The following is a 10859-nucleotide window of genomic DNA, read 5'->3' as shown; positions in this document are numbered from 1 at the left end:
GGTGGTGAGGCGCTTTTAAGGCGAGGTGAAAAGAGGCACAGCAGCAATGCCGAGGGAGAGGAAGCCAGGCATAGGAGAAACGCATGCAAGTGCCATTTTTTTTTTTTTTTTTTTACATATATATCTTAAAATTTAATCAGCATTAAAAACAAATTCTTTCTACATCGGATCTATAACGACCCGTCATGGTCTCTACACTTAGTGAAATCGCACTACAACTAGTTAACTAAGAGAATATTAAACTGGATAACACATACACATAGACATAGATATAAGGATCAAAATAACTAAGTTTCTGTATACAAAATAAAACACCATATATGTACAGTCATCCCAAAATATTCCCTAGTGTCGGTCAAGCACAGACAAAATTGTTATCCAAAAATGGTAACTCTAACACGAGGCTCATCAAACTCCCCGTCTCGCAGCGGTCACCTCTACTCCAAGCTATCCTTGACTTGCTCTCATACCAAGTATGATCATTGCAGTCCCACCACATGGAAACAGAAGGGTAAGCTAGAGTTCAAAGTCAATCATACAAGTACAGAATAAAATCTATACTACACATGCATCCCAATCAAGTTCCAAAGGAACCTTCCATCTCAATCAATCATCCATTCATCAAACATGAAGTCAAACACCATATACTTCATCATCATGACAATCATGCAATACATGCAACTCATGACAGATATCAATGCATATCAATCGATGCGTCGTCATGCATACACCTAGGAGATCTCCCTAACAATAGAGTTTTATAAGTAACATCCTATCCTACCGAAACCACCCCAACCGTTTTCACACCCAATGCGCCCGCTCGGTCACAGCTAAACATGATATAATCCTCACTCGGGTTTACTCGAATGATGTCACTTACACAATTGGAAGTCCAGATCTACCGTCAGGTATAGCACAGCTGGGTACGGGCTTACCACGACCTTGGCATGCATAACCAAGTCAATTGTGGAGTTCGCCCACCGACTATCTGCAAGGATCCACGCACCTTCCCGAGTAATTGGTTAAGGGAATAACCCTCGACCTCATACCCCGCTCCAACACTAGCTAAGGACTTAGAAGATACTCACCCAACCCAGTGGCCTACTTGAGCACCACTCCCAAATCCAGTGGCCTATCTGAGTACCACTCTCATATATGAGTGGCCTATCCAAGAACCACTCTCAAGAGACTCTATGTGAGCTCTTCCAGTTCGAAAATAATTTTCCTCTCCTCAAGTCGTAGGCTAGACTCATGCCATAAGGCATCACATGCAATCATGCATCATGCATCATACATCATACATGGTCTGCCCACCATCATGATCAAAAATCATACACATGTCATATCATATTCAACCATTCATAATCATCACAAAGCATACATATGAATCATACCTCACCATGCATCATATATCATACATACATGATCTAAAACTTCGACTTTAAACATGTATAAGCATCAATTTAAATCAATTATTTATAAATATATTCACGCACAGCGCAGTCAGCTCGCGCCTGGCCTAACACCAACCCAAGAGCTCTAAGCTCTTCCACGCCTAGCGCGCTCAACCTGCGCCCGGCCTAATCCCAATCAGAGAGTTTCAAAACTCTCATCCAAACCAACACATCCAGCCACATGCAAACACAAAACACAATGCATAGGCTCCATACAACTCAAAATAAACTTAAATCTCACATGCATCCAACCTATGCATCAAAATCATCAAAATCCTCCTTTTTTCTCAAAACCCCAAAAAATGATATTTTCTTCAATCCATCTATGGATTCTCAACATTCATGCATCAATTGAGTTTCTAAACTCACATGCAACCTAAACAACAAATATTCTAGCTTTCCTTACCTGAAGATTGACTCAAAATAGCCAACAACTGAGAAGAAATAGAATTCTCTTCCAAAGCTCAACCTGGAACTTCAATCCTCCCAAAAGAAGCTTTCTAATCTGAATTTCAAGAAAAGACAGAAGGCATTAGTGATCTAGAGGAGAAAAGGAATCATACAGAGAAATTTGGGAGAGAAAGGAGCTCACAGACTCAGAGTCCTTCTCTCTAAACTTTTCTCTAAAAACCTCATTTTCTCCTCAACCACCCAACCCCTATTTATAGAAGTTCAAGAGTGGCCGGAACGGCCTGTTCCGAATCTGGAATGACCTGTTCCGAATCTGGAACGACCTGTTCCGAATCTAGAACGGTCTGTTCCGAATCTGGAACGGCCCGTTCTGCACCCATTCCTCATGTGCAAAAATCACATGTAGAACGGTCCATTTTGAAATCAGAACGGCCCGTTCTAGGACTCATCCAGAACGGTCTGTTCTCTATCCAGAACGGCTCGTACTCCCTCCAGAACGGCCCGTTTTGGGGTTTGGAACGGCCCGTTCTCCCTCCATAACGGCCTGTTCTCAACTATGATTTTCAAGTCAATTTAGTAATTTGGAATGGCCCGTTCTGGGCTACTAAATCACCTATATGGGGCTTTTGGGCCTTATGAAAACTTACTACGTTACAATACCCCCCAACAAATAGGAATTTTCGTCCCCGAAAATAGGCTTACCTGAAAAGAGGAATGGATATTGTTCTTTAAACTGACTCTCTACTTCCCAGGTTGCCTTGCCAGCAGTTGCATCCCAAAGAATCTTCACCAAGCTGATGGACTTGCCACAAAGCTCCTTCAACTTGTAATCAACCACAGCTACCTGTCTCTTCTCATAGGTCAAGTTCTCTCTAATTTGCACCTCATCCATCTCTACCACGTGACTCGGGTCTCTGATGTACTTCCTCAACTGTTAAACATGAAACACATCATGCAGGTTGGACAGAACCGGAGGTAACGCCAACTGATAAGCTACCGGACCTACACGACGAAGGATCTGGTAAGGACCAATGAACCTCAGAGTGAGCTTCTTAGCCCTTACTACCCTTCCCACACCAATAGTGGGTGTCACCCTGAGAAACACGTGCTCTCCCTCCTCAAACTCTAAAGGTCTCCTCCTCCTATCAACATAAGACTTTTGTCGACTCTGGGTAGCCCTCAACCTCTCCTGAATCTGTATCACCATCTCTGTAGTCTGAAGAACTAATTCTGGACCAACCACCACTAACTCACCCTCTTGATACCAACATAATGGAGTCCTACACCTCCTGCCATACAAAGCCTCAAAAAGCGTCATGCCAATACTCGCATGATAACTGTTATTGTAGGTAAACTCCACTAATGGTAACACCTCCTCCCAGTTACCCAGATGATCCAACACACAAGCTCCCAGGAGATCCTCCAGTGACTGAATTTTCCTCTCCGACTGACCATTTGTCTGTGGATGATAAGCGGAACTTAACCTCAACCTTGTCCCCAACGCCTGATGTAGAGTCTGCCAAAACCTAGAAGTAAACCTTGGATCTCTGTCAGAAATAATACTGGAAGGTACTCCATGCAACCGTACTATCTCTTTGATATACAACTGTGCAAGCCTCTCCAAGGACCACCTCTTGTTGACAGGAACAAAGTGCGCACACTTTGTCAACCTATCAACAATCACCCAGACAGAGTCATTGTATCTAGCTATCCTAGGCAACCCAACCACAAAGTCCATAGTGACACTATCCCACTTCCACTCAGGAATCTCCATCAACTGCAAAACCCCTTCGGGCCTCTGATGCTCAATCTTCGCTTTCTGACAAGTTAGACAAGCTGCCACAAACTCTGCTATCTCTCTCTTCATACCAGGCCACCAAAAACTTTTCTTGATGTCCTGATACATCTTAGTCATACCAGGATGTATGCTAAGACGACTCATGTGTCCCTCCTCCAGAACAACTCTCTTCAACTTTGAATCATGAGGTAAACAAATTCGACCTCTGAATCTCATAATCCCATCAGTACCAAGCTCAAAACCAGCTGCCCTCTCAGTACCAAGCAATCCCAAAAACCTCAACAACTCTAGGTCATGTAACTGCTTAGTTCCCACTTACTTCAAGAACTCATTAGTTATGGTGATCATACCACAACTAATGTGATCCTGAACAACCTACACCTCTAGTCTCAAATCTCTAAACTGCTCAATCAACTCCAACTCCATAATCATCATAACCGACATGTGAATGGATTTCCTACTCAATGCATCTGCTACCACATTCGCCTTCCCAGGATGATACATCAACTGGAAATCGAAGTCCTTTAGAAATTCCATCCACCTCCGCTGCCTCATATTCAGCTCCTTCTGATCAAACAGGTACTTTAAACTTTTGTGATCACTGAATATATTGAATCTCACACCGTACAGATAGTGTCTCCATGACTTCAAGGCAAAAACCACAGCTGCAAGCTCCAAATCATGAGTAGGATAATTCTTTTCATGAGTCTTAAGTTGCCTCGAAGCGTATGCCACTACTCTCCCTCCCTGCATCAACACACAACCTAACCCCTGGTGAGAAGCATCACAGAACACATCAAAATGCTCACCAGTGTCAGGTAACATCAAAATTGGAGAAGTAGTCAACCGTCTCTTTAACTCCTGAAAACTCTACTCACAAGCGTCCGTCCAAACAAAAGGCTGATCCTTTCGGGTTAGTTGAGTCAAAGGCATTACTATTCGAGAAAAACCCTCAATGAATCTTCGATAGTAACTCGCCAACCCAACAAAACTCCTAATCTCCGTAGCAGTCCTCGGACGCTCCCACTGAATCATAGCCTCCACCTTGGCTAGATCCACTGCAATCCCCTCTACCGATATCACATGCCCCAAAAATTTCACCTCGAACAACCAAAACTCACACTTGGACAGTTTGGCATACAACTGTCTCTCCCTTAGCACCTCCAAAACCAACCTCAGATGCTCACGGTGATCCTCCAAAGATCTAGAATACACCAAAATATCATCAATGAAGACCACCACAAACCTGTCCAAGAATGACCTGAAAATCTTGTTCATGTAATCCATGAACACCGCTGGAGCATTAGTGACACCAAAAGGCATCACTACATACTCATAGTGACCATACCTAGTCCTGAAAGCAGTCTTTGGTATGTCATTCTCCTTCACCCTGATTTGATGGTATCCGGATCTCAAATCAATCTTTGAAAACACAGAAGCTCCCCTCAACTGATCCATCAAATCATCAATCCTCGAAAGCGGATACTTATTCTTTATCGTCAACTTATTCAGTTGCTGATAATCAACACACAAACGGGCCCCACCATCCTTCTTCTTCACTAATAGTACCGGGGCACCCCAAGGAGAAACATTGGGCCTCACCATCTGTTTCTCCAACAAATCCTCAATCTGTTTCTTCAGCTCTACCAACTCAGCTGGAGCCATCCTATAAGGAGTAGGGATGGCAACGGGGCGGGGCGGGTACGGGTTTCATGATACCCGTCCCCGTCCCCGCAAGTAAAACTCATCCCCATCCCCGTCCCCATACCCGTCGGGTATGGATTTTCATCCCCATCCCCGTCCCCGTCGGGTATCGGGTATACCCGTACTCGTACCCGTACCCGTCAATTTTTTTTATTTTTTATTTTTTTTAAAAAAATAATATTTTTAAATTATTTTTTTATATTATATTATAATTATAATTAGGTTATTTTTTTATCTCACATTATAATAAATAATCATACATAAAAAAATATTAAAAATTTTTAATATAATTAATTTAAAAGTGAATATTAAATTAAAAATGAGAACGGGGACGGGTACGGGTACGGGTACGGGGCGGGTAAGTACATACCCGTACCCGTACCCGATTCAATATATCGGGACGGGTTCGGGTATTACCCACGGGTACGGGTATATTTGCCATCCCTAATAAGGAGCCACTGATACTGGTCCTGCACTAGGTACTAAATCAATGCTAAACTCAACATCACGCATAGGTGGCAATCCCAGCACATCATCTGAGAACACCTCAGGAAACTAACTAACAATCTCAATCCCAGTGATGGCCCTCTCTATCTCAACACTCAAAGCAGCAAACAACATGAAGCACTCACCCCCATCCCTCATCAACTGCTCAGCCTGACCCGCTGATACCAACACCTCATCCTCCAATTGAGGAAATACCAACTCTCTTCGAGCACAATCTATAAGGATGTGATGGGCAGATAACCAATCCATCCCTAAGATTATGTCGATATCCACCATGGGCAACACAATCAGGTTCACTCGGAACCTCCTACCAAACACCTCTATCGGGCATCTCACACACATCTCCGACGTCACCACAGAAACTGAAGTCGAAGTAGACATAGAAAAATCAACATGCAATGCAGATACTGACAAACCCAATCTCTCCACACAATCATCAGAAATGAAAGAATGCGTGGCACTAGAGTCGAAAAAAAATAAAACATCCTCACCTGCTGCCTTCCCTTTCCCTTTCACCAAGTCTGATAAAGTGGAAGCCTCTGCACCTGACAATGCAAACACTCTCCCCGCAGTTGTAGGCCTGGGTGGCCTCGGGGCACTCCTAGATGAAGTCGGGGGTGTCTGACAATTTCTAGAATGTGACCTAGCCTGCCACATCTGAAGCAAACATTCCCCGGATGGGAACATTCTCTAACTGTGTGAACTCCTCCACATCTATAACATCTGAGAGTAGCAGCTCCACTCTGACCCCCACTCCTAGCTATGTCAGTAGATTTCCTTGTGACAGGACCCCCTTGCTGGGATTGGGGCCTATCATAAGGTTTCCTCTGAGAACCACCGCCACTCTTGGACCCAACTGGCCCACCAACAGTCTTCGTCGGCTTGTCGACGCTCTCTAGCCGCTCCACAACTTTCGCCTTCTCTACCAAGACTGGAAACTATGTGATGGCCATAGGCACCACCACCCTCCTCAAATCATACTTCAAGCCTTCAACAAACTTCTTACACTTCTAAGCCTCAGAGATGGCTTGGGTGTAGAAGTGTGCCAAATGCTCGAATCTCATGGCGTACTCGGTCACCGACATTCCCCCCTGTTGTAATCTCATAAACTCTACCTCCTGAGCATGCCTGACACTCTCTGGGAAGTACTTCTCGAGGAAGGCCCTCTTGAAGCACACCCAGTCCACAACCACTCCACGGTCAAACATGATCTAACTAGTACCTCTCCACCAATACTCTGCCTCTCCTGTCAACATATACACTGCATAGGCAAGCTTCCGCTCCTCTGAACAACCTAAAATTGAGAATATCTTCTCCAACTCGCAAATCCAGTGATTAGCCACATCCGAATCTGCATCACCTCTAAATTGAGGAGGAATACACTTCCTGAACTCAGCCATATCCCTACTCGCATGAGACCCAGTAGATCTTGCTGCACCAGCTGCAGCTCTCTCGGCATCCACCCTAGCAAAATGTGCAGTCTGCTACTACATCGCCATGGCCATCATCTCCATGGCCTTGGCTATCTGATCATACTATGGCCTCACCAAACTACAAGAATTCAAACATTTTATTAGTAACATGATACCACCAAAAAAGTGTAACGACCCGTCATGGTCTCTACAATTAGTGGTATCGCACTACAACTAGTTAACTAAGAGAATATTAAACTGGATAACACATACATACAGGCATAGATATAAGGATCAAAATAACTAAGTTTCTGTATACAAAATAAAACACCATATATGTACAGTCATCCCAAAATATTCCCTAGTGCCGGTCAAGCACAGACAAAACTGTTACCCGAAAATGGTAACTCTAACACGAGGCTCAAACTCCCTGTCTCACAACGGTCACCTCTACTCCAAGCTATCCCTGACCTGCTCCCATACCAAGTATGATCATTGTAGTCCCACCACATGGAAACAAAAGGGTAAGCTAGAGTTCAAAATCAATCATACAAGTACAGAATAAAATCTATACTACACATGCATCCCAATCAAGTCCCAAAGGAACCTTCCATCTCAATCAATCATCCATTCATCAAACATGAAGTCAAACACCATATACTTCATCATCATGACAATCATGCAATACATGCAAATCATGCAATGCATATCAATCATCTAATGCGTCGTCATGCATACACCTAAGAGATCTCCCTAACAATAGAGTTGTATAAGTGACATCCCATCCGACCGAAATTACCCCAACCGTTTTCACACCCAATGCGCCCGCTCGGTCACAGCTAAAAAGGATATAATCTCACTCGGGTTTACTCAGATGATGTCACTTACACAATTGGAAGTCCAGATCCACCGTCAGGTATAGCACAGCTGGGTATGGGCTTACCATGACCTTGGCATGCATAACCAAGTCAATTGTGGAGTTCGCCCACCGACTATCCGCAAGGATCCATGCACCTTCCCGAGTACTTGGTTAAGGGAATAACCCTCGACCTCATACCCCGCTCCAACACTAGCTAAGGACTTAGAGGAGACTCGCCCAATCCAGTGGCCTACCTGAGCACCACTCCCAAATCCAGTGGCCTATCTGAGCACCACTCTCATATATCAGTGGCCTACCCAAGCACCACTCTCAAGAGACTCTATGTGTGCTCTTCCAGTTTGAAAATATTTTTCCTCTCCTCAAGTCCTACGCTAGACTCATGCCATAAGGCATCACATGTAATCATGCGTCATACATCATACATGGTCTACCCACCATCATGATCAACAATCATACACATGTCATATCATACTCAACCATTCATACGTATCATCACAAAGCATACATATGAATCATACCTCACCATACGTCATATATCATACATACATGATTTAAAACTTCGACTTTAAACATGCATAAGCATCAATTTAAATCAATTATTTATAAATATATTCATGCACAGCGCAGTCAGCTCGCGCCTGGCCTAACACCAACCCAAGAGCTGTAAGCTCTTCCACGCCTGGCGCGCTCAACTTGCGTTCGACCTAATCCCAGTTAGAGAGTTTCAAAACTCTCATCCAAACCAACACATTCAGCCACATGCAAATACAAAACACAATGCATAGGCTCCATACAACTCAAAATAAACTTAAATCTCACATGCATCCAACCTATGCATCAAAATCATCAAAATCCTCCTTTTTCTCAAAACTCCAAAATATGAGATTTTCTTCAATCCATCTATGGATTCTCAACATTCATGCATCAATTGAGTTTCTAAACTCACATGCAACCTAAACAACAAATATTCTAGCTTCCCTCACCTGAAGATTGGCTCAAAATAGCCAACAACTGAGAAGAAATAGAATTTCCTTCCAAAGCTCAACCTGGAACTTCAATCCTCCCAAAGGAAGCTTTCTAATCTGAATTTCAAGAAAAGACAGAAGGCATTAGTGATCTAGAGAAGAAAAGGAATCATACAGAGAAATTTGGGAGAGAAAGGAGATCACAGACCCAGAGTCCTTCTCTCTAAACTTCTCTCTAAAAACCTCATTTTCTCCTCAACCACCCAACCCCTATTTATAGAAGTTCAGGAGTGGCCAAAACGGCCTGTTCCAAATCCGGAACGGCCCGTTCTGCACCCCTTCCTCATGTGTAAAAATCACATGCAGAAACGTCCGTTCTGAAATCAGAACGACCTGTTTTGGGACTCATCCAGAACTGCCCGTTCTCAACTATGATTTTTAAGTCAATTTAGTAGTTTGGAACGACCCGTTCCAGTTTGGGAATGGCCGGTTCTGTTACTAAATCACCCATATTGAGCTTTTGGGCCTTCTGAAAACTTACTACGTTACAGGATCAATAATGGACGTAATAACCTCAGAAAAACCAACTTAAATTTCCATTTTCACACTAGTGAGTGTGTCAAATATTTACAATACAAGTTTTATCATTCATAATAATTATATACCACTCATATAAAATTATTATCTCTGATGAAAAATACATGTAGTATAGGCCAAATTAAAGTTATCTTAGTAAAAAAAATACATTTGTAAAATAGATAAATAAAATAAAAAATTAACAAGCCTTTAATTATATAGTTTTTAAATAAAAGAAATAATTTTAAATAATTAATTTAATCCTTTTAATATCGTAACTCACTCTCATATTAATTATTTCCTAAAATTAAGAGAGAGAAATAACTCAAATAAATTAACCTTTATTTTAAGGTTCCATTTTAGTCTATAAGACTAACTACATTTTTTTTTCTTTCATTTTGGTCCTAGCTCAAGGATTTAAGTGATAACATGCAATAACATGTTTAGGGATGAAAATGAATTGAGAAAAACAATAGTGATTATTTTTATGGACTTATTGAACGAAATCATAAAATAGTTGATAAATTTATTTGAGTTTTTCTAAGTTTCAGTGATTAATATAAAAGTGAATTGCAATTTTAAAGGATTAAATTAATCATTCACCCAAAATTTAATTAATATCATGATGTTTTATTATTTTTATTAATATTATATAATATTAACTATTTAAAAATAAATAAAGAGAGATTACTTTCTTTCGTCTTTTTCTTCTAAAACTGTGCATTCAAATACTCAATAATAGAATCTCTCATTTTCAAGACTGGGAATCTGCCATGGCTGTATCTCGATCTTCAAGCTTGAACTCTGTATCCTCATATAGAAAAGAAGAATCACTATTCATAAAGATTTCAATGGGGTAACAAAATTTAATTAATAAATTTTATGTCTCTTTATTTATTTCTTCTAATATATTACATTACATTACTAATTCTGTTAATTTTCATATTTTTATTTCTTTCTAGATGTCTACACGAAGAGTTTTTATATTGGTTTATTTTAACCATCAAGATGACATCTAGTTCTTGACCAACTCGATCCAATTTTACTATCTTTTGTAAAAATACAAGTATTCTTTCATTAGTCACTAATAGTTTAACCTATTCTTTAACTTGTCTCTTCAAACAACTATTCAAGTATTTTTTGAAAACAAAG

The 10859-nt window shown here is 41.4% G+C and overlaps 1 protein-coding gene across 1 annotated transcript; it reads right to left on the bottom strand.

The window, feature by feature from the left end:
• Positions 1-2799: 2799 nt before the first annotated feature.
• LOC145950330 (uncharacterized) lies at positions 2800-3771 on the bottom strand. The gene is made up of 3 exons (XM_083061419.1): positions 3550-3771; positions 3270-3391; positions 2800-3145 (listed from the first exon to the last, which is right to left on the bottom strand). Exons 1-3 carry the CDS (start codon positions 3769-3771, stop codon positions 2800-2802), a joined length of 690 nt encoding a protein of 229 aa, XP_082917545.1.
• Between the last annotated feature and the right edge of the window lie 7088 nt (positions 3772-10859).

The sequence above is a fragment of the Cajanus cajan genome, chromosome 8, assembly GCF_000230855.2.
Source record: "Cajanus cajan strain Asha chromosome 8, NIPB_CcT2T_4, whole genome shotgun sequence".
Classification (NCBI taxonomy): Eukaryota; Viridiplantae; Streptophyta; class Magnoliopsida; order Fabales; family Fabaceae; genus Cajanus; species Cajanus cajan.
This window is presented reverse-complemented; position numbering and strand designations above follow the sequence as displayed.